Source organism: Triturus cristatus, chromosome 8 (assembly GCF_964204655.1).
Source record: "Triturus cristatus chromosome 8, aTriCri1.1, whole genome shotgun sequence".
Taxonomy (NCBI): domain Eukaryota; kingdom Metazoa; phylum Chordata; class Amphibia; order Caudata; family Salamandridae; genus Triturus; species Triturus cristatus.
In genome coordinates, this window is record NC_140591.1 from 344,213,635 (window position 1) to 344,234,422 (window position 20,788).

Consider the following 20,788-nt stretch of genomic DNA (forward strand, 5'->3'; position numbering starts at 1 on the left):
CGAATGTTGACCGGCCTGGCAGGGGGCAGATCTGTTTGCTTATTAGTGTGAATGTCTCCCGTGCACGTCAGGCGAGGTGCTGCGCTCGTGCGTGTCTGTGAATGAGCCTGCAGGTAATGAGATCTGGGAGCCAACAGCGAGGGAGGAAGAGCGAGGGAGGGGAGCGGGGTGGAGGCTTCCGCACAGCAAGAGAGAGGATAGGAGGCAGAGGAACCGACTACAGGAGCTCCTTCGATATTCACCTTTCCACCCAATCCTTAATATAATCTAAACTGCGTCAACAGGAAGAGCGGCAGGGGAAGAAATTGAAGAGAGGAGACGGTATCCGATTTAATATCCTCTGCTAAACTCACCATGCTCCTGGGTAGGAAGCTGAGGCCGAGTTCTGCCTCGGGCAAACTGGAAACCCACCAAGGTGTCAGGTGAGCGCCCCAGGTGTGTTATTTCACGCGAGAGCTGGCGTGTTTTGCGTGTAAATAAGCGGCGCGCGCTTGCCCATTTGAACTCCCTCCCATACAACTTGCCGGTTGGGGCAGGTGGCGGGTGGATGCTGTTTACTGTTGTCAGGGAACGCGGACCGCTCGACCTGTAGCGCACAGCGATGTCTCAAGGACGCCAGGCGCTACCAGCGACCCTTCCGTCAGGCCGCAGCTAATGAGTTAAAAGTAAAACGCAGGCGTTGTATTCTGAAGGAATCTTCTCAGCTGTCCCTTTTCCCCTCAGAAGAATTTCCCTAGGAAGAAGTAATAATGTTACGCCTGCTTGTGTTTTGCAACTTATCTCCTCGTGCCTTTAGAACCTGCGCGTCTCCCCAGGGACTTTGCTGCCATGGGGAGGAATGTGTTGTCATAATAAGAATTAGGCGTTCAAGTACTCACCGGGTAAATGCTACTTCAAAGTAACAGTACTTAAGAAGAGGGGTTCAGGGTAGGCGAATGTGAAAAGAATGATTTTATATAAGGCTGGTCTGATGAATTTTGAGGTTCCGTCCAATAAAACAGCATTTTACTGATAGATTTTGAGGTTAAAAAAGGGACACCAGACTTTTTCGCTCTGGCTAATTCCTGCAGTGCCTGCTGATGGCACACAAGCCTTCCATGGTCTCTGTCTTTATCACTTACCCTGCCACTTACCTTTCCAGCGGCCACACTGCTTCGTGTCACTGGATATATATTCTCTAATACTGAACAACATATTCTATTTGAGGCGATTCAAGTAAAATGTAGAGGTCTAATACAGATTCCTCTTTTTTGCTGATTACATGTTAGGTATGATATGGGTTTTTAGGTCTGGGTTATGAAAGTTCAGCTGTGAAAGACGCATTACTTAGAATATATATAGTGGGTATTGGTTTTGCCTTTTCCAACAAAGGGCTTTCCTTGACTACTTTATTACTGTCTGTGTGCCCCATACATACTTTACACAGTGCCTCTAAGTTAGGCCTGACTGCTTTTGTGCCAAGCTACCAGAGGTTCAAGAACAGGTTAATTTAGTGACTTTTGTCCTTTACTATGACACGGATTGTGACTGTTGCTTGAGAAGGGCTCAACACCCCCCTCCTGCCCCCCCCAACTACCCAATTTCACAGTTATTAACTGAGAACTTGATGCAAAGAGGGTAGTAAATGACGAATGTAGGTTAGGATATCACTTCTTGCAACCAGTAAGACTCTAACTATTCCTGCCCTGTTTCCAATGAACTTGCTATGCACCTTGCACTCTGATTTGATGGCATCTGTAGCTATATTGTCAAGCCTCTAATGGATAAATAAGCCACTAATTCATCTGAAACCTGAAAGATGATACACATAGTTTACAGGAATGTTTTGTCTGTATGTTGTACTAACTTGGTAGGTAAGCATGTGAAGTGGTACAGGATAGATCACCAAGCATAAGGTGGCCACCGCTCAGCCCAAAGCCGGTGTATATTTGTGTGGTTGCCAGCCCAAGTAAAAGTTACCGGGCCCCCCAAATGTTACTGTGGGTTAAGTGTGGTCCAATCCTCATTTGCTATAAAACTGCCACAGCATGTCAAGTGTAGACCTCTACAGTGACCAAGGTGTATGTGAAATATCCCCTTAATATACAAATGTGCAATTTAGTGTTTTTTAACCTATGTCTGCAGACCCCTGGGGGTCCACCACGCCTACACAGGGAGTATGCAACAGCTTAGAAAATATAATAATATTAATAGATTAATAAAGTATATAGAAATAAAGTGGAGACATCCATTACAATGCGGTCTTTACACCGCAATACGTTTACAATGTGGTCATTACAATGCAAGTGTTACAACGGCTTGCGCTGGGTGGCGCTATAAACTAAGGAATAGTATGATTTACTATTCCAAAACCTTCCCTACTGTAACGTAGGCTGGAGTTGGAATAGTAAATCATACTATTTCTAAGTCCAGCGCCTCTAGCGCAAGTCGTTGTAACGACTTGCTTTGTACTGACCGCGCTGTAAACGTATCGCGGTGTAAAGATCGCGTTGTAACATCATATATTTGAAATAAAGAAGTAAAATTGAACATTTTAAAACATTCTGTAAATGTGTAGGAATTTGAAATTGAAGGCTAAAAATTAAGTTGGTATCTTCAAATTGTGTCATGGGAGCAGTGCAAGAACATCAAATAGAATACAGTATGGATGTTGGGTGGCCTCAAATTAAATTAAACAAGCTCCAACATTCCCATTAAATTAAAATAATGAGGGTGTGGCCAAGATGGCAGCCACATAGGATATTGCCTGTATCCCTATGCCCTACCGCCGCTAATATCACTGCGATGGCAGGGCATCCGGAGGCCAGAAATGCAGCAGGAGCGTGAATGCTGCACGGCACTTCTGGCAAGTCCTTGAGCCATGGGTCACCCACTCTGCTGAATGCTCTGACACCACGGCCCTTAAGATGGTGAGCATGAAGGTGATCACGGAGTATTAAGGTCGAGGCAGCTCCTCTAATGCGAGGATCGCAGCTGAGGTCCCACTCAGCCTTACAGGTCTGACACCTGAGGCCCCACTCAACCCAGCTGGGCACAGTAGCTCCCCAATAGCTGGGGTGCGTTCACAGCGCAACAAGCAGCTTCTTGTTGGGATCCGCGGGCCCACACTGATCAGCGCACCTGCAGTGATTGCTGGAACTCAACCGGGGGGGGGGGGGGGGGGGGGAGATGCCACTTGCTACGTATCAGAGGGACGCTTGGGGCTGCACATACTGCCCATATCAGAGTGGACTTGGGCCGGACGTCGAGGCAGTACTGTGGGGAGCGAGGCTGAGTTTCCCCCTTGGAAGCACGGACCCAAGAAGCCCATGCCTAATTGAAACAGCAGAGCACCACCAGACTGACCTGCTAGTGCAAGCACAGGTTAATAAACAGGCCCATACAACCACAAGGGCACCTCCGCTGGCCTCTGCGACTACATTGAGGAGCAACAATCTCTCCCACAGCACCGATCTTGGGTCCCAGGGCCCCAAACAATGATGACACAGTCTACCCGCCACAATTTGTCATGCAGTCTAGCACACCAAGATTGGCTAAATCTGAGGCCATAAAGGACCATAATCTGAGAGATATGCTTACACACTCAGTCAGTGCGGCCCCAAGGATGATATTGTGCCTCTTACCAGGGCATTCATGGAATGCCTTTTTGATTCCCTCTGCGAAGATCTACAAAAGTTGAAAGGTGAGCTCTCACAAAACCTGTTTAAGGTAAAACAAAACCTGGAAGCAGTTGGCAGTACAAGGCAAAGAATTTGAGCACCTGGAGCTTGTAGGAATACATCTCCAGGAACAACAGGCAGGTCTGCAGGCTCATGCTGAGGACCTCCAAACCCGCTCTCGCAGGAACAACATCTGAATCAGGTGCGCCAGCGGCCACAGAGTGAGCGGACATAGCGGGCTTCATGGAGGCCCTATTTCGCCGTATCCTGGGCCCCAACACAGAGAGCAGCGTTCAGATGAACAGAGTCCATTGTGTTGGCCGCTCCAAGAACAGCAAAAGACGATTGTAGGACATTCTCGTGTGCACCCATGACTATGAGCTCAGAGATTATATCTCGGAAGGCTGAGATGCTCAACCTGTCGTTTTCCACGGCCTTGAATCTACACTCTTCCAGCACCTTGCCAAGCTGATCTTTCAGCAACGTGGGAGTGTAAACCCACCATGGAGCACCTCAAAAACAAAGGTATTGCCCACAATTGGGACCATCCATTCTGTGTATCACTGGCAGCAGGTCCCAAGATCACCAAAGGGACTACGTCCTAATCATGATACCAGGAGAGGTAGGAGGTCCTGGACAGGCACACCATAGAGGTAAACAGCCATTAGTACCTGACTTGTAGTTCGCATACCATTACAACGCAAGCGTAACAATGCATGCGCTGTAACAACGCGTAGCCTTTACTATGCATGTTATTACTTTGCATGCGCTGTTACAACACTTGCATTGTAATGCGTGTATGGCTGCGCCCGGAATTGGAGTGACGAGGAGGCAGCGATGATGGAGTGATGAGGAGGCAGCGATGACGGCAGTGGGGCGGAGGAGGCACCCTCGTCAAAAAGCAGCTGATCTCTCAGGCGCCAAGAGGCAAAGTCTGCTGCAGACAGAGGGCGTGCCCGGGGAGAATCTGCAGGCTCCTGTGCACTGGCTGGAGGCTTTTTGGGCACTTCTGCTGTCCTTTGATTGACATCACTTGCAGCCGAGGACAAGGGACGTGCACCGATGAGAGAGAGGTAAGATGGGCTGTGTATTTTTAAAGGGTTTATATTTGAGGAGTAGTGTTTTGGGTTTTAGGGTAGTGTTGTGGGTCGTGCAGGGTAGTGTTTGTGTGTAGGGACAGGAGTGGGGGATGGGGAGGGTCGTCCTTGGGGTAGTGTTTTAGGTTTTAGGGTAGTGTTGTAGTGTTTGTGTACTGTAGGGTGGTGTTTTAGGGTTTAGGGTAGTGTCGGGGGGTCGTGCAGGGTAGTGTTTCAGTGTAGGGATGGGCTTGGGGTAGGGGCAGGGTCGTGCTTGGGTTAGTGTTTTAGGGTTTAGGGTAGTGTTGTAGTGTTTGTGTAGTGTAAGGTAGTGTTTTAGGGTTTAGGGTAGTGTCGGGGGTCGTGCAGGGTAGTGTTTCAGTGTAGGGAGCGGACTGGGGGTAGGAGCAGGGTCATGCCTGGGATAGTGTTTTAGGTTTGAGGGTAGTGTTGTAGTGTTTGTGTAGTGTAGGGTAGTGTTTTAGGGTTTAGGGTAGTGTTGTGGGTCGTGCAGGGTAGTGTTTCAGTGTAGGGAGCAGACTGGGGGTAGGGGCAGGGTCGTGCTTGTGGTAGTGTTTTAGGGTTTAGGGTAGTGTTGTAGTGTTTGTGTAGTGTAGGGTAGTGTTTTAGGGTTTAGGGTAATGTCGGGGTCGTGCAGGGTAGTGTTTCAGTGTAGGGAGCGGACTGGGAGTAGGGGCAGGGTCGTGCTTGGGGTAGTGTTTCAGGGTTTGGGGTAGTGTTGTAGTTTTTGTGTAGTGTAGGGTAGTGTCTTAGGGTTTAGGGTAGTGTCGGGGGGTCGTGCAGGGTAGTGTTTGAGTGTAGGGGCTGGAATGGGGGAAGGGGAGGGTCGTGTAGGGGGTATTGTTTTAGGGTTTAGGGTAGTGTAGTGTTGTGTAGTGTAGGGTAGTGTTTTAGGGTAGTGTTGTAGAGTATGTTTTATGTAGGGTAGTGTATATGGATGTAGAAATTAGCGTAGTCTTGGGGGGTTATTTAACAAAAAAATGCGTTGTAAATCTATGCGGGGAATTGGGATCCAAAGTAAAGGCATTTCATGTGCATTTTTAAGCAAATGTGAAGTAATGGTATGCGTTATAGAAAAATGCATTGTAATGGTACTTGCGAACTAAAAACAACGTTGTAAAAGTATGCGTTGTTTTAGTTTGCAAAATATCGTCATATATTCCACCATAGAGGCTGCCCGCCAAGATGCAGAATGACTTTGATGACTGTTCTGGGATAGTACAATTTGGGTGATACCCTCGAACTGCGGCCACTTGCCCCATCCTGAAAGCATGGGGGTGAAAGGGGTGGAAAGTATTCCTGAATAGTGATTGGTGGTTGATGAACCAACCTATCCTGCCATTGCCCATTACTCTGTCCATATTGTTTGCTATGTTGCATGGACTTTTAATTTGTTCTACTGTTCATGTTCTTGTTTGAGGTGGGGTAAGGGGATACATTCACTCTACACTAGAAGGACAGACCCTGCATTACACAATCTTGAATGCGTCCTCTCCCTTGCAATACTATCTACATGCACTAAATGCCGGTGGTTGACCCTGATCCCCTAGGCTGGGCCCCAGCGGTGCACCAGACAATGCCTACATTTTCACGATTAATGTTAAAATAATTAGACTTAATGTGAGAGCCTTAAACAACCTTGTTAAGAGGCTGTGATGCTATCCTCTCTAGAACAGAATGAAAGAGACCTTTGCATCCTACAGTTGACGCATCTCGTAACACAGGACTGGCATTGACTAAATTCACACCAGTACCCACAGCAATTCCTATCTTGCAACCCAACAAAAACGTTTCAGATGGGCAATCTGGCTGGAATAAGGGGGAGAGTATTGGCCTAGCTAATATAGTATGAGGGACAAGCAATCAGTATTGCAACTATCTATGCAACCATTGAGAACCAGGAACATTTCCTACAGGGCGTGGTCCTAGAGATTCTCTGATCACCAGTTCCAGCTTTCCTAATTTGGGGAGACCTCAAACTGGTTCTAAACAATGGCCTTGACAGATCAGGTCAGTTCTTGTGGTAGGTAGGGGCCCTTTCCCAAAGGGGTTTGGCGTGGTTGTGAGAGGGAGGACTAGAAAACTTGTGAAGATTGACACACCCTGACCTCAGAGACTACACGTACTATCCTGCTACCCATAAAACGTGCACACGCATTGGCTATTCCTAGGTACACCTGCATTCCAGACTTTGGCCCGAGGGGTATCTATTGAGCCCATGTCATTATCTGATCACTCCCACTTTTTATCTCTCTCCAGTGGATTAAGCCTCACAAGTCTCGGGACCATGGATGCTTTGTAACAGCAGTACTCAAAAAAACAGATAATGTCTGAGCGCCTACCCAAACTATTGCTAATTTTATGATGGACAGCAATAATGGGGAAGTTTCGGTAGATATACTATGGGAAACACTAAAGATGGTGATCGGGGGGGATGATTGCTATTTCTGCCACTGAAAACAAGTTGCGAAATGAAAAAGGGAGCACTGGTGGGACATATGAAGGAACTCAAAGCCATACATAAAATGCCCTTGGGCCCAAGGGTTTGGTACAAGTTAGAAGCAGCATGAACCCAACTCAGACGACTTGACCTGGACAGGACAGAATATGTGATGCTACATCTCCAACATAAATTTTACACAGGAGGTGACAAATGTGGCAAATTACTGGCACATACGCTACGTGCCAAATTACTCAGTGACAGAATAGGCACTATACTCAATTCGGACGGAATAGGCGACAAACACATAGCAGTGGCATTCAGAGACTTCTATGAAACCCTCCATGCCACCAAAGACCTGCAGGACAATATCATTATATATCTGCAGGTCGGCCAGGTGACTAAACTTACCTCACTGCAGTCGGAAAACCTTGAAAAATCCATTCAAATTGAGGAGGGCATAACAGCAAGAGCATAACTGAAGCCCTTTAGCTCCCCTGGCCCAAATGGCTTCTCCTCATTATAATACAACACTTTCTGCCAACCTTTAGCTCCAATTCTCACCAGGCTTAATAATTCTTTTACATACACTGGGACCCTAGCCCACTCTATGTTGGAGGCCTATTTAGTTGACAAACAACGCAAAACTTTTCACCATGCCCGTTCTAGTGGACCAAGATCAGTAAGGGTCATCCCACATAGGCAATGTCATGACAACAGCCTTTATGCTGATGATACGACAGTGGCGCAAAATGATCCTCTTCAGTCTTTGTCTGCTCTATTAGACAGAGACGCATCAGGCTTACCTATATGCTATATGTTGGAATGGGGTTGCACCCAAACCAAGAAAGAATGGTGGTTCCAGTAAGATACGTTTAATCATTACTTATAGAGTCAGTCACGCACCTACTAAATCATCCATTCAGACACTTATACACCCATTCATTCTTCAATATGCCTTTCCCTGTATATATTAAACATAATTAAACTTTACAGAAACACACAGTCACTGGATGATGTCATCAGTAATGTCATCAGTGATGTAATTTGAGATGTCATCAGTGATGTCATCAGTGATGTCACTGACCATATCAAGAGTGATGTAATATGTGACGTTCGTCAGCAGTGCATTGCGGGGGCGCGAGTTATAGTTAGCTGAACTAACTATAACCGGGGAATTTCTCTGGTTTTGTACGAGTGAAATGTCCAACTAACTATAACTTTCCCTAAAACCTATGTTTTTTTCAGTGAATTTCTAAGGTTTTTTAAATGCTAATTTCTAACTATAACGTGCCTGAAACCTATGGCTTTTTCAGTGAATTTCAAAGGTTTTTAAAATGCTAATTTCCAACTATAACGTGCCTGAAACCTAAGGTTTTTTAAGTAAATTTCAAAGGTTATTTAAATGCTAATTTCTAACTATGCCTACAAAGGTAGGACATGTGCAGAAAGAGGAAGAAAGGCGCAGAAAGAGGCAAGAGAGTTCTAGAAAGGAGCAAGTGAGGTGCAGAAAGAGTCAAAAGAGCTGCAAAAGGAGGCAAGAGAGGTGCAGAAACAGGCAACAGAAGTGCACAAAGAAGCAAGACACGTGCAGAAAGAGGCAAGTGAGGTGCAGAAAGAGGCAAGAGAGGTACATAAAATGGCAAGAGAACAGCAGAAAGAGGAAAGATAGATGCAAAAAAGGGAAGAAGGGTGCGAAAAGAAAGAAGCAAGAGAGGTACAGAAAGAGACACCACCTAAACGTCCTCGAAAAACATAGGGTACAGACTTCTTCCAAAACCATATGAGACCAACACATTATAAGGTACAGAAAATACACCAATCTTTCAGTAATAAAATGCTCATATCGTGCAAAAATAAAAAAAACACAGGGAAACATATGCCTTCTAAAAGACTGAATATAAGCACCTTCCAGTAACAACGGCCACTAGTTCGTCCAAAATATAAGTTCGCTTTAATGCACGAACACAAAGGGAATTATCTTAATGAAAGACACACAATTGATGGATGGAATGCAGAACAAATCAAAACATTCTCCCCCAGTCAAGAGATCTGGGTAAAATCCATCATTCTTTTGCTCACCATGCCACCCCAGTTTAGACCTGGCCGTATGCAAATCAGTCTTGACCCTGTGCCTCATGGGAACAGTCCAGCCCGAATTGCCAAGCCAGGTCCTCCCTGGACCAGACACAAGCATCCTAGGACCGGTTTCGGGGTTTCACCCCTCTTCAGCCAGGATAGCTTGAATCCAGTGGCATAGTGAGCCCGGGACCTATGTCTGAGCAAAATAAAAATGGATTAAACCCAGATCTGTGACTGGGGGTGAATGTTTGACAATGTTCAACATTCCGTCCTTCATCTTTTTGTGTTGCATTTTCACCCTAAGTGGGAAGGGTATGCCCAGACGTGGGTCCCGTGCTCACTACGCCACTGGAGTCAAGCTATCCTGGCTGATGAGGGCAACCAAAGTCAAGTACCTGTGCAAGAACTTCCCAAAAGATTTCACATTTTCCTGACGAGATGCCAATGCTTGTATTCACTGCCCACCGCTCTTATTTGTTCCTCCGTCTGAGGTACAAGATGGCTGCCAACACTTCCTGGTTTGAAGTGTTGGCATATACAACAAGGAGCTTAGGGGGGTAAATAGGCAGGTCGCCCCCCACTCAACAATCAATAACAACAAAAGACCTGCTCAAAAATATATCCAGTGATAAACTTTCATCGGTGGCCCCTTCAAACTACAAAACATCTTTGTTTTGAATTATTATATAGCGGCTATCTTTATGCCCTCTAAAGGAGGGGTCCAGAGTCACTTAAACCTTTATAAAACAAAATTGTGTCTATGTGTAATGTCTCCCCTACTTTCTCTCTACTTACTGTGTATGAGAAAGGAAAACATGTGCAAAAAGTATTGACATTTTTTATAATTATAGTGAAAAAGGATGGCAGTGCCTCACGGGAGTAACACCATGGGACCTCAGCAGACAGGTACTCGCCTGCTATCTCAGGTTCTCATCATTAGCAACTGCCACCCTGAAAGCAATTTTCAAAAAAATAAAAAGTGAAAGAAACATATAGTGCTGTGTGTGGACACTAGGCTTTGGTGTGCACATCCGAGCTCAAACTAATGTCAACCCTCAAAGGAGTGGCGGGGTCTGATCAGAACCCACGTCAAACCTAGTTAAAAACGAGCTGAACAACACTAGCTATCTAACTTTTTATTTCATGCTGTTTGTTTGCTCACTTAAAAACCAACATGTTTCATTGCCTCAGGGAGCTTGCAGCAATTTCATCAGGGCTAGGGTCAACTAGCCACACTGCATCCTTTATTTAACCGGTTTGTATTTTATCAGCACCTAGAGAAGACACAACCAAAAACACCCAATCAGCCATCTATACCACATAAGATTCTGCATTGTATCGTGCTTTAAAAACTGTCACCTCAACAAACAAGAATATTTACCACATGGTCGCTCTCCGTTTGCGTACCTCTACCCTTCTAATTAGTGGGTACCATTTGTGTCTGAGTGTACCCGTCCACTCTTTCACTTGCTGCCCGGTAACTGCAAATATGTTAATCTACAGAGCAAACATAAAAATAAAGGTCAATAGAGGAAGCAGTAAAATTTCTGGGTCGATGTAGTCTTTATATAAAATGAAAGTACTTGTACCCCTTAGTACTCTTCTTTTTCGTGTATTTACCAATAACACACCAAATGCCAGATAGCTGTACCTGGTGTGAGTGTCAGGTTTACCTATTTCTTGACTACAGCAACTGACTGTTCCTCAAACTGGGGACTGTTGGAGCTACATATCCCCATCAGCCTATGGGCATGTCGCGTGGCATATTACAATTCTTTGAGTATAAATACGTCGCTATTTCTCTCCTTAAGTACGTTGTCAACACACTGCCCAGATTACTTAAAAACCCCTTTTCCCGCTCACCTGATCGGCCCGTGAACCCGGCCGTAGCTCAGCCTCACAGTGTTACTGCAGATTACCCGTATCTTGTAGGCGCGGGGCGTCACGTTCGCGCATGCGCATTACTTATTTGCTTGTTTGATTTGTATAGAGGGGACCGGCGGCCATCGTGTGTAGGTATTGCCATAAGTGACGGGCAGGATGAATATTCTCCCGTGTATTATCTCCAGAATGGTCAAGCAACTTGCGTGTAACCCATGAATGTCATACTTTAAAACATTTTTTAGAAAAATTGAGAAATGTAACTCCATCTTCAATTCGCACCGTCCAAATACAACTGACACGATATGGTGTCATGATAAAAAGACTATTCGATCCTCTTTTCTTTTTCTGGGCATTTTACCTCACAGAAGCATTCGGTTCATCTACTCGTAAGTTCAAAATGTATTACAACAAGAAAGTCAGCCAAAAAGTCAGCAATAAAGTCTACTGCTCGACATAGCCAAAAACAGACAAATAACATGGCTCTATATGCTGGTATAAAAAAGTTTTTTTTTTTTTTAGGGTTGAAAACTTATTCAGCGGACCACAACCTTATTTCATTCAATGAAATCGTTAAGCCCCTGTTGATTCACCTTCTCCTGATAGATCCAACGTGCTTCTTTTGTGCTCAACCTCATTTCCATATTGTATTGATCACCCATGAGTCTTTCCAAAACTACCCAACGCAACTCCTTAGGACTATGTTTAGCTGTTCGAAAATGTTGCACGAGTTTCGTGGTCAATTTACCTATTCTTAGGGTGCTAAGATGTTCCTGCACCCTAATCTTGAACTTGCGTGTCGTGAGACCGATGTAGTGGAGTCCGCATGAACACGTGAGTCGATAGATAACATTAGATGTGTTACAGTTACTGAACCTGTTAAGGTGCCAGATCTTGCCTCCCACCAGGGTTACACTTTTAACAGGTTCAGTAAGCTCACAAACTGAGCAGCCCCCGCGTTGATAGTGTCCCGATGGGATCCCTGTGTCTCTAGTTTCTTGTATGGGACGTGAATGAACCAAACGATCTTGCAAATTAGTAGATCGCTTGAAGGCAAATCTAGGTTGAGGCATAGTCATAGTGGGGGTGCTCAGCAAATGCCAGTGTTTTCTGATTATTTGTCTGATTTTAGTCGAGAGTGGTCCGAATGTAGTGACCACTGGGATGCAGTTCCCATTGTTCTTGGGTGTTCTCTCAAGCAATGCAGCTCGTGGAGTGTTAAGGGCTCTCTTTTTTGCTTGTTTAATGACTTTTCTGGGATATGCTCGCTCTTCCAATTTGCGGGACAAATTATCTGCTTGCGCTATATATACCTCAGTAGAGGAACAGTTCCTGCGATATCGCAAAAACTGTCCTACGGGTAAATTGTCGCAGTATCACGCGCAGTCGGGGCAGGACACCTCTATAGCCCGCAGTGACAATGACATAGTGGTGAATTTGTCAGCATATCAACTGACTATAGATGAACATAGAGTTTTAAACAAAGGCCTAGGATATGTCCCGACCCCTAAACATGATAGTTTTAAACTGCGTGGGGAAATATACGGACTAATGAGAAAGATCAAATTGAAAAAATTCTTTGAAGGGAAGGAACAAGATGCTCCCTCAGTATTTTCAACCAATCTGCGGCGACCTTCACAATTTTTAGGTTGTGGTCCGCTGAATAAGTTTTCAACCCTAATAAAAACAACCCTTTTTTATACCAGCATATAGAGCCATGTTATATGTCTGTTTTTGGCTATGTCGAGCAGTAGACTTTATTGCTGACTTTTTGGCTGACTTTCTTGTTGTAATACATTTTGAACTTACGAGTAGATGAACCGAATGCTTCTGTGAGGTAAAATGCCCAGAAAAAGAAAAGAGGATCGAATAGTCTTTTTTTCATGACACCATATTGTGTCAGTTGTATTTGGACGGTGCGAATTGAAGATGGAGTTACATTTCTCAATTTTTCTAAAAAATGTTTTAAAGTATGACATTCATGGGTTACACGCAAGTTGCTTGACCATTCTAGAGATAATACATGGTAGAATATTCATCCTGCCCGTCACTTATGGCAATACCTACACAAGATGGCCGCCGGTCCCCTCTATACAAATCAAACAAGCACATAAGTAAGTGCGCATGCGCCAACGCGACGCGTCGCGCCTACAAGATACGGGTAATCTGCAGTAACACTGTGAGGCTGAGCTAAGGCCGGGTTCACGGGCCGATCAGGTGAGCGGGAAAAGGGGTTTTAAAGTAATCTGGGCAGTGTGTTGACAACGTACTTAAGGAGAGAAATAGCGACGTATATATACTCAAAGAATTGTAATATGCCACGCGATATGCCCATAGGCTGATGAAGGTATGTAGCTCTAACAGTCCCCAGTTTGAGGAACAGTCAGTTGCTGTATTCAAGAAATAGGTAAACCTGACACTCACACCAGGTACAGCTATCTGGCATTGGGCGTTTTATTGGTAAATACACGAAAAAGAACAGTACTAAGGGGTACAAGTACTTTCATTTTATATAAAGACTACATCGACCCAGAAATTTTACTCCTTCCTCTATTGACCTTTATTTTTATGTTTACTCTGTAGATTAACATATTTGCAGTTACCGAGCGGCAAGTGAAAGAGTGGACGGGTACACTCAGACTCAAATGGTACCCACTAATTAGAAGGGTAGAGGTACGCAAACGGAGAGCGACCATGTGGTAAATATTCTTGTTTGTTGTAGGTGACAGTTTTTAAAGCACGATACAATGCAGAATCTTATGTGGTATAGGTGGCTGATCGGGTGTTCTTGGTTGTGTCTTCTCTAGGTGCTGATGTTATGTTATGTTATGTTAATGACACTTTTAAAGAGCGACAAATACCCAGAGGTGTCCTGGCGCTGTCTAGAAATCCTGAAGGTCAAACCTGTAAGTTACGAGCGGCAAATGAAAGGGGGTCAATCATACAAAAAAAGCCATGTCTTAAGTTCCTTTCTAAAGGACAGCAGATCAGGCACGGTTCTAAGATATAGTGGTAGATCATTCCAAGCCTTAACGGCTCCGTAAACAAAACTTCTACCTCCCCATCGGGCCTTCCTGATACGAGGTACTTGCGCCTGTTTTGTTCCTTTAGAATGAAGGCTTCTTCCCGGAACATACCATTGTATACGCTGCTTTAAAAATTCTGGGCCAAGTCCGTGCAAGGCCTTAAATGCCATGGACAGCGCCTTAAAACGTATACAGCTTTTTATGGGGAGCCAGTGTAGAGTTCTTCTTTCCAAAGCAACTGAGGAGAATCTGGAAGAACCTGTAAGTAAACGGACTGCTGCCTTCTGCAAAATCTGTAATCTGTTCAGTATGCTTTGCTGCGCATTTAGATACAGCCAGTTACAATAATCCAGTCTCGTTGTTACCAGGGCCCTGACCACCATATGGCTACTATCTCGAGGGAGCAAAGGTAACACTTTTCTCATCATTCTGATGGTATACCAAGTTTTAGATGTTAATACTTTTATTTGGTGCTCCATGGTGAGTTTATCGTCCAGTATCATGCCAAGGCTTTTCACCTTTCTGGCTGGAATTGGGAGGGTGCCCATGGAGTTGGGCCAACAGGCAGGGGTCCAAAAGTTAGAGGTATTACCAAACAGTATGACCTCCGTTTTGTCCGAGTTTAATTTCAGACAATTTTCGGACATCCAGCTGCTCACGGCCACCATACACTCCCGCAGACGCAATTCCACATCCACCTCCCCCCCTGGTGTCAGTGATACAACAATTTGCGTATCATCTGCGTAGGAGGTGATCCCGAATCCATAGGACCCTATGACGGGTGCCAGTGCGCTAACGTAAATATTAAAAAGGGTGGGGCTGAGTGAGGACCCCTGAGGGACCCCACAAGGTGTTGAAAAAGGTTTCGACTGAAACTCCCCCAGGGTCACCACTTGTTTTCTATCAGCTAGAAAAGATTTGATAAGGTCCCCTGCTTTACCATCAATCCCACACGTTTTTAAGCGATTCAGGATTATTGAATGGTGGAACGTATCAAAGGCCGCAGACAAATCGAGCAAAATCAGAGCTGCCTTGCCACCCTGATCCACTGCCTCCCTAATCTCTTCTGTAGCTTTAATTAGGGCGGATTCTGTGCTGTGGCCTGGCCTGAAACCATATTGAGTGGGATCAAGTACCTGGGAATCTTCCAAGAAGAGACTAAGTTGTCTGTTCATGAACTTTTCAACACGTTTAGCTGGAAGCGGAAGTCTAGCTATTGGGTGAAAACTGTTGGGGTCATTAATCGGGAGATGAGGTTTTTTTAGTAATGGAAGAATAGATGCTAATTTCCAGTGACTGGGAAAAAACCCAGTTTCAAACATCAGGTTAAATAAACTGGAAAGCTGGTCAGCAATCGGTCCAGCGGCTAGTTTAGCCATCTTGATGGGGCAAGGGTCAAATGGTGATCCCGAGTTAGCTTCCATCAAAATCTTTTGCGTGTCCAAGGAGGACACTGGCCAAAATTTGACCAAGGTCGGATAGGAGGCATGATCTAACCTCAAGCCCTCCCAGCTAGTGTCTGGGCTACTGATGCTCCTCTTGTTAAAGGCCACAAAGATAGTCTCCACCTTAGATAAGAAAAAATCGACCATATCATCGCACAGCTGTTGGCTGGGTTGAAGTGGACATGGCTTTGGTGCTACCAGCTTGGCCACTGTCTTAAATAACTCCTTAGCTGAGTTACTAGAGTCCGAAATCTGAGATGCAAAGTATGATTGTTTGGCCATAAAAATTACCTGTTTATATGTCTGGAGGCTGATTTTGTAAGCTTTTCTGTCGGATTCATTTAATTACTCCTCCATCTACGTTCTTGCTGCTTACAAATAAGCTTTTGGGATCTAATCTCCTGAGAGTACCAGGGAGCAGAAGGATGTGCTCTCTTAGGCCGCAAAATTTTAGTGGGGGCTACGGTATCACAAGCTTGCTGCTGCCAACTTGTATAATTATAACATGCTATATCCACATATCCTGGCATTCCGACTGCAGAGGAGGACAACAACTTGATCAAAGAGTCTCCCACCACCTTGTTCCACGCTCTTGTTCTTATCCTGTCTTTATATCCTGTGGTTATCTTGCCAGGGTCATTTAATAGAATTTCAAATTGGACAGCGGAGTGATCTGACCAAGCCAGGGGAAAAAGGTTCTTGAAATGTATATTACATTGGTTGGAAAAAATCCCATCTAAAGTGTGTCCTCCCCTGTGCGTAGGGCCCACTACCCGCTGCCTAAGATCTAAAGACAGCATCAGTTCCTCCAAGGCCCTAGTGTCAGCATCCTCCGTGCGTTCCAAGTGAAAATTAAAATCACCTAAAACCGTAAATGCATCCGAAAGTAGCCCCTCTTCCAATAGCGTACCCACGGAAGCCAGGAAAGTATTTCTAGTTCCAGGAGGCCTGTAAACTAAACAACTCTTAAAGGATTGATGATGCGTTAACATCAGATTGAAAAATAGGGCTTCGCAGTTATCCATAGGAATAGGCTGAAAGGATGCTTTAATAGAGTGTTGATAGATCACCGCCAGGCCTCCGCCTTTCCTTAGTGGCCTATCCTGTGTATAACAGAGAAAGTCCGGAGGGGTAGCATTCACAATATCTGGCCCAGCGGCCAGATCAGTCCAGGTTTCCGTGACAAAAGCTACCTTAGCCTCGAGTTCTTCCATGAGCCTAGCGCACTCGAGGCTGTGCTTGACTAAAGATCTTGCGTTTAACAAGATGCAAGTTAGTGAGAGATCCTTCTTGATTTCTACCTTTCCTCCCCTCTCTCCCTTAATAGCAATGGGAAGGTTTAAAATCCTTGGGATACTGGACAGACATCCAGGGCAGTAGTCCGGGGCGGTAAATGGCAATGCCTTCAGTGAAAGGCAGAGACAGTTGGAGGAGCACCTCTCTTTGCTAAGCCTCAGCAAAGTAGAGGAATCATATCTTAGTGCCGGTCTGGTGGCCGGGTCGAGACTGGCAGGGTCCCTGGCGTAGGGCGCTGGCCTGGCGCAGACGGGCGCAGACGGGCTTGCCTTAGGCGCGCCTTCAGCGTGCCAGTGGCGCGCTCGCGCCAGCTCGTACCTAAATACGCTGTCAGGGAAGCTAGACCGCTGACCTGCGTACTTCTGCAATGGCGGCCCCGCTTCCTGCTCAGCCCTCGTCCCCCGTGCCCCCCGAGTCCACAGTAAGATAATGAAAAAACAATATTGCTAAAACACTTTAAAATGAATGCCCCACTAAAAACAGTAGCAGCAATATCATAACATTTAAGAACGTTTAAAAGCTGTGCAAAAGCGCAATATCAACTCGGTAATCACTCACTCGTCTCCCGGCTCACGCCTCAGGAGATCTAGGTAATGCGCGCTCGCGCCAGCTCGTACCTAAATACGCTGTCAGGGACGCTAGACCGCTAACCTGCGTACTTCTGCAATGGCGGCCCCACTTCCTGCTCAGCCCTCGTCCCCCGTGCCCCCCGAGTCCACAGTAAGATAATGAAAAAACAATATTGCTAAAACACTTTAAAATGAATGCCCCGCTAAAAACAGTAGCAGCAATATCATAACATTTAAGAACGTTTAAAAGCTGTGCAAAAGCTGATAAAATACAAACCGGTTAAATAAAGGGTGCAGTGTGGCTAGTTGACCCTAGCCCTGATGAAATTGCTGCAAGCTCCCTGAGGCAATGAAACATGTTGGTTTTTAAGTGAGCAAACACACAGCATGAAATAAAAAGTTAGATAGCTAGTGTTGTTCAGCTAGTTTTAACTAGGTTTCACGTGGGTTCTGATCAGACCCCGCCACTCCTTTGAGGGTTGACATTAGTTTGAGCTCGGATGTGCACATCGAAGCCTAGTGTCCACACACAGCACTATATGTTTCTATCAGTTTTTATTTTTTTGAAAATTGCTTTCAGGGTGGCCGTTGCTAATGATGAGAACCTGAGATAGCAGGCGAGTACCTGTCTGCTGAACTCCCATGGTGTTACTCCCGTGAGGCACTGCCATCCTTTTTCACTATAATTATTACATTTTTCAATACTTTTTGCACATGTTTTCCTTTCTCATACACAGTAAGTAGAGAGAAAGTAGGGGAGACATTACACATAGACGCAATTTTGTTTTATAAAGGTTTAAGTGACTCTGGACCCCTCCTTTAGACGGCATAAAGATAGCCGCTATATGATAATTCAAAACAAAGATGTTTTGTAGTTTGAAGGGGCCACCGATGAAAGTTTATCACTGGATACATTTTTGAGCAGGTCTTTTGTTGTTATTGATTGAAGTGTTGGCAGCCAATTAGAGCCAAGCTCGTGCTCGGAGGGTTAGGCTCCGCCCAGATATCGAAACTTTTTATTTTTTGAATATCCTAGGAACTACTGAATGGATTTACACCATTTAACAAAATGGGTTCTTTCTGAACCAAGGGCTACCTTTTTGCCAAATTTGGTGTAATTCCGTTCAGTAGTTCGGGCTGTAGCCGTGTCTAAAGTTTCCTATGGAAAATAACATGGGGAAAACACGTTTTGGGATCCCCTTTTTACTCGGCCCCCCCGAAACTTTCAGTATAGGAGGTGACCGGAGCGGGCCATAAGTTTTGAAAATTTCGCGAAGATTCGTCAACCAGCGCCAAAGTTATTGGGATAACAAAAAACGCTTTTCCAATGGAAACTAGGTCCTAACTATAACTATCCACTGGCGACCGGCAGTAGATATATATATTTTATGCAAAGGAACCTCGATTCGAAGAGGCACTCCGAGTCAGACATAGTAAGGCAAGGCGGCTTCACTCCCATTCAGACAATTAATTCAGCCTTACGCGTTTCGGAGCAGGCAAGCTCCTTGGTCACAGGCATTACCATATTGCAGGCACAAGAAAAGCGAAAGGAGCACGTTTACCAGCACGTGTTTTATTACGTCCCTCATTTAGTATCAGGTGTATCCACTTGTGTGGCATGCTGTGTCAAGTCTCCGGTAAAGGGGAATCAGACGGCGCATTAATTGGCAGATCTCGATGTTCGGAGGCCCACTGGAGGGCGAGAAAAAATCCATTAATGATGTGCAGACACGGGACCAACTATTGGCAATATTGACGGAAGGCACGAACACCTACTAAAGGTAACACTGGACTGCAAATCCCAGCATGCCACACAAGTGGATACACCTGATACTAAATGAGGGACGTAATAAAACACGTGCTGGTAAACGTGCTCCTTTCGCTTTTCTTGTGCCTGCAATATGGTAATGCCTGTGACCAAGGAGCTTGCCTGCTCCGAAACGCGTAAGGCTGAATTAATTGTCTGAATGGGAGTGAAGCCGCCTTGCCTTACTATGTCTGACTCGGAGTGCCTCTTCGAATCGAGGTTCCTTTGCATAAAATAAATAAATACGGCAGTTCCAGCCGTGAAGAGTGCACCACCCTCTGTGTGTGAGGGGCCACGGAGACACAGAACTGTGTCAAGTCTCCGGTAAAGGGGAATCAGACGGCGCATTAATTGGCAGATCTCGATGTTCGGAGGCCCACTGGAGGGCGAGAAAAAATCCATTAAAAGATGTGCAGACACTGGACCAACTATTGGCAATATTGACAGAAGGCACGAACACCTACTAAAGGTAACACTGGACTGCAAATCCCAGCATGCCACACAAGTGGATACACCTGATACTAAATGAGGGACGTAATACAACACGTGCTGGTAAACGTGCTCCTTTCGCTTTTCTTGTGCCTGCAATATGGTAATGCCTGTGACCAAGGAGCTTGCCTGCTCCGAAACGCGTAAGGCTGAATTAATTGTCTGAATGGGAGTGAAGCCACCTTGCCTTACTATGTCTGACTCGGAGTGCCTCTTCGAATCGAGGTTCCTTTGCATAAAATATATATATATATATATATTCACTGAAAAAACCATGGGTTTCACACTCGTTATAGTTAGGAATTAGCATTTAAAAAACCTTAGAAATTCACTGAAAAAACCATAGGTTTCACACACGTTATAGTTAGGAATTAGCATTTAAAAAACCTTAGAAATTCAGTGAAAAAACCATAGGTTTCACACATGTTATAGTTAGCTGGACATTTTACTCGTAAAAAACCAATGAAATTGCCCCGTTATAGTTAGTTCAGCTAACTATAACTCGCGCGCCCGCAATGCACTGCTGATGACGTCACATATTACATCACTCATGACATGGTCAGTGACATCACTCATGACATCACTGATGACATCTCAAATGACATCACTGATGACATCACTGATGACATCATCCAGTGAATGTGTGTTTTTCTGAAAATTAAATATGTTTTATATATGTGTATCTCAAGGTCGATGGAAGAATAAATGGGTATATAAGTGTCTAAATGGATGATTTGTTTTTGAAAAATTGATTGTGTTACTGACTGATTAAGTGTATCTCTCACTTTGTGTATAAGTGGCTGCATGGGTTGGTGAGTAGCTACATGGGTGTCTATATAGGTTATTAGTTGTTTTTTTGAGTATCAGTCTGAGTGTCTGTATGGTACGGTGGGGGGTATTACGTAGTGCATAGGTGTATGAATGAGTGACTCACTGTTTGTATGTGTTGAAGACAGCATGTGTGCAGGACTGTATGTGTGGATGAGTGTGTGTATGG

General features: G+C 45.0%; 1 protein-coding gene across 1 annotated transcript in view; it reads left to right on the forward strand.

Moving 5' to 3' along the window:
• Window positions 1-205: 205 nt before the first annotated feature.
• LOC146802102 (cilia- and flagella-associated protein 337-like) overlaps window positions 206-20,788 on the forward strand; it is a 521,178-nt gene continuing 500,595 nt past the window's right edge. Inside the window, exon 1 of the mRNA XM_085621663.1 lies at window positions 206-422. Within this exon, the coding sequence (XP_085477789.1) occupies window positions 355-422 (68 nt within the window). The 5' untranslated portion in view covers window positions 206-354. The remainder of the gene's footprint in view (window positions 423-20,788) is intronic.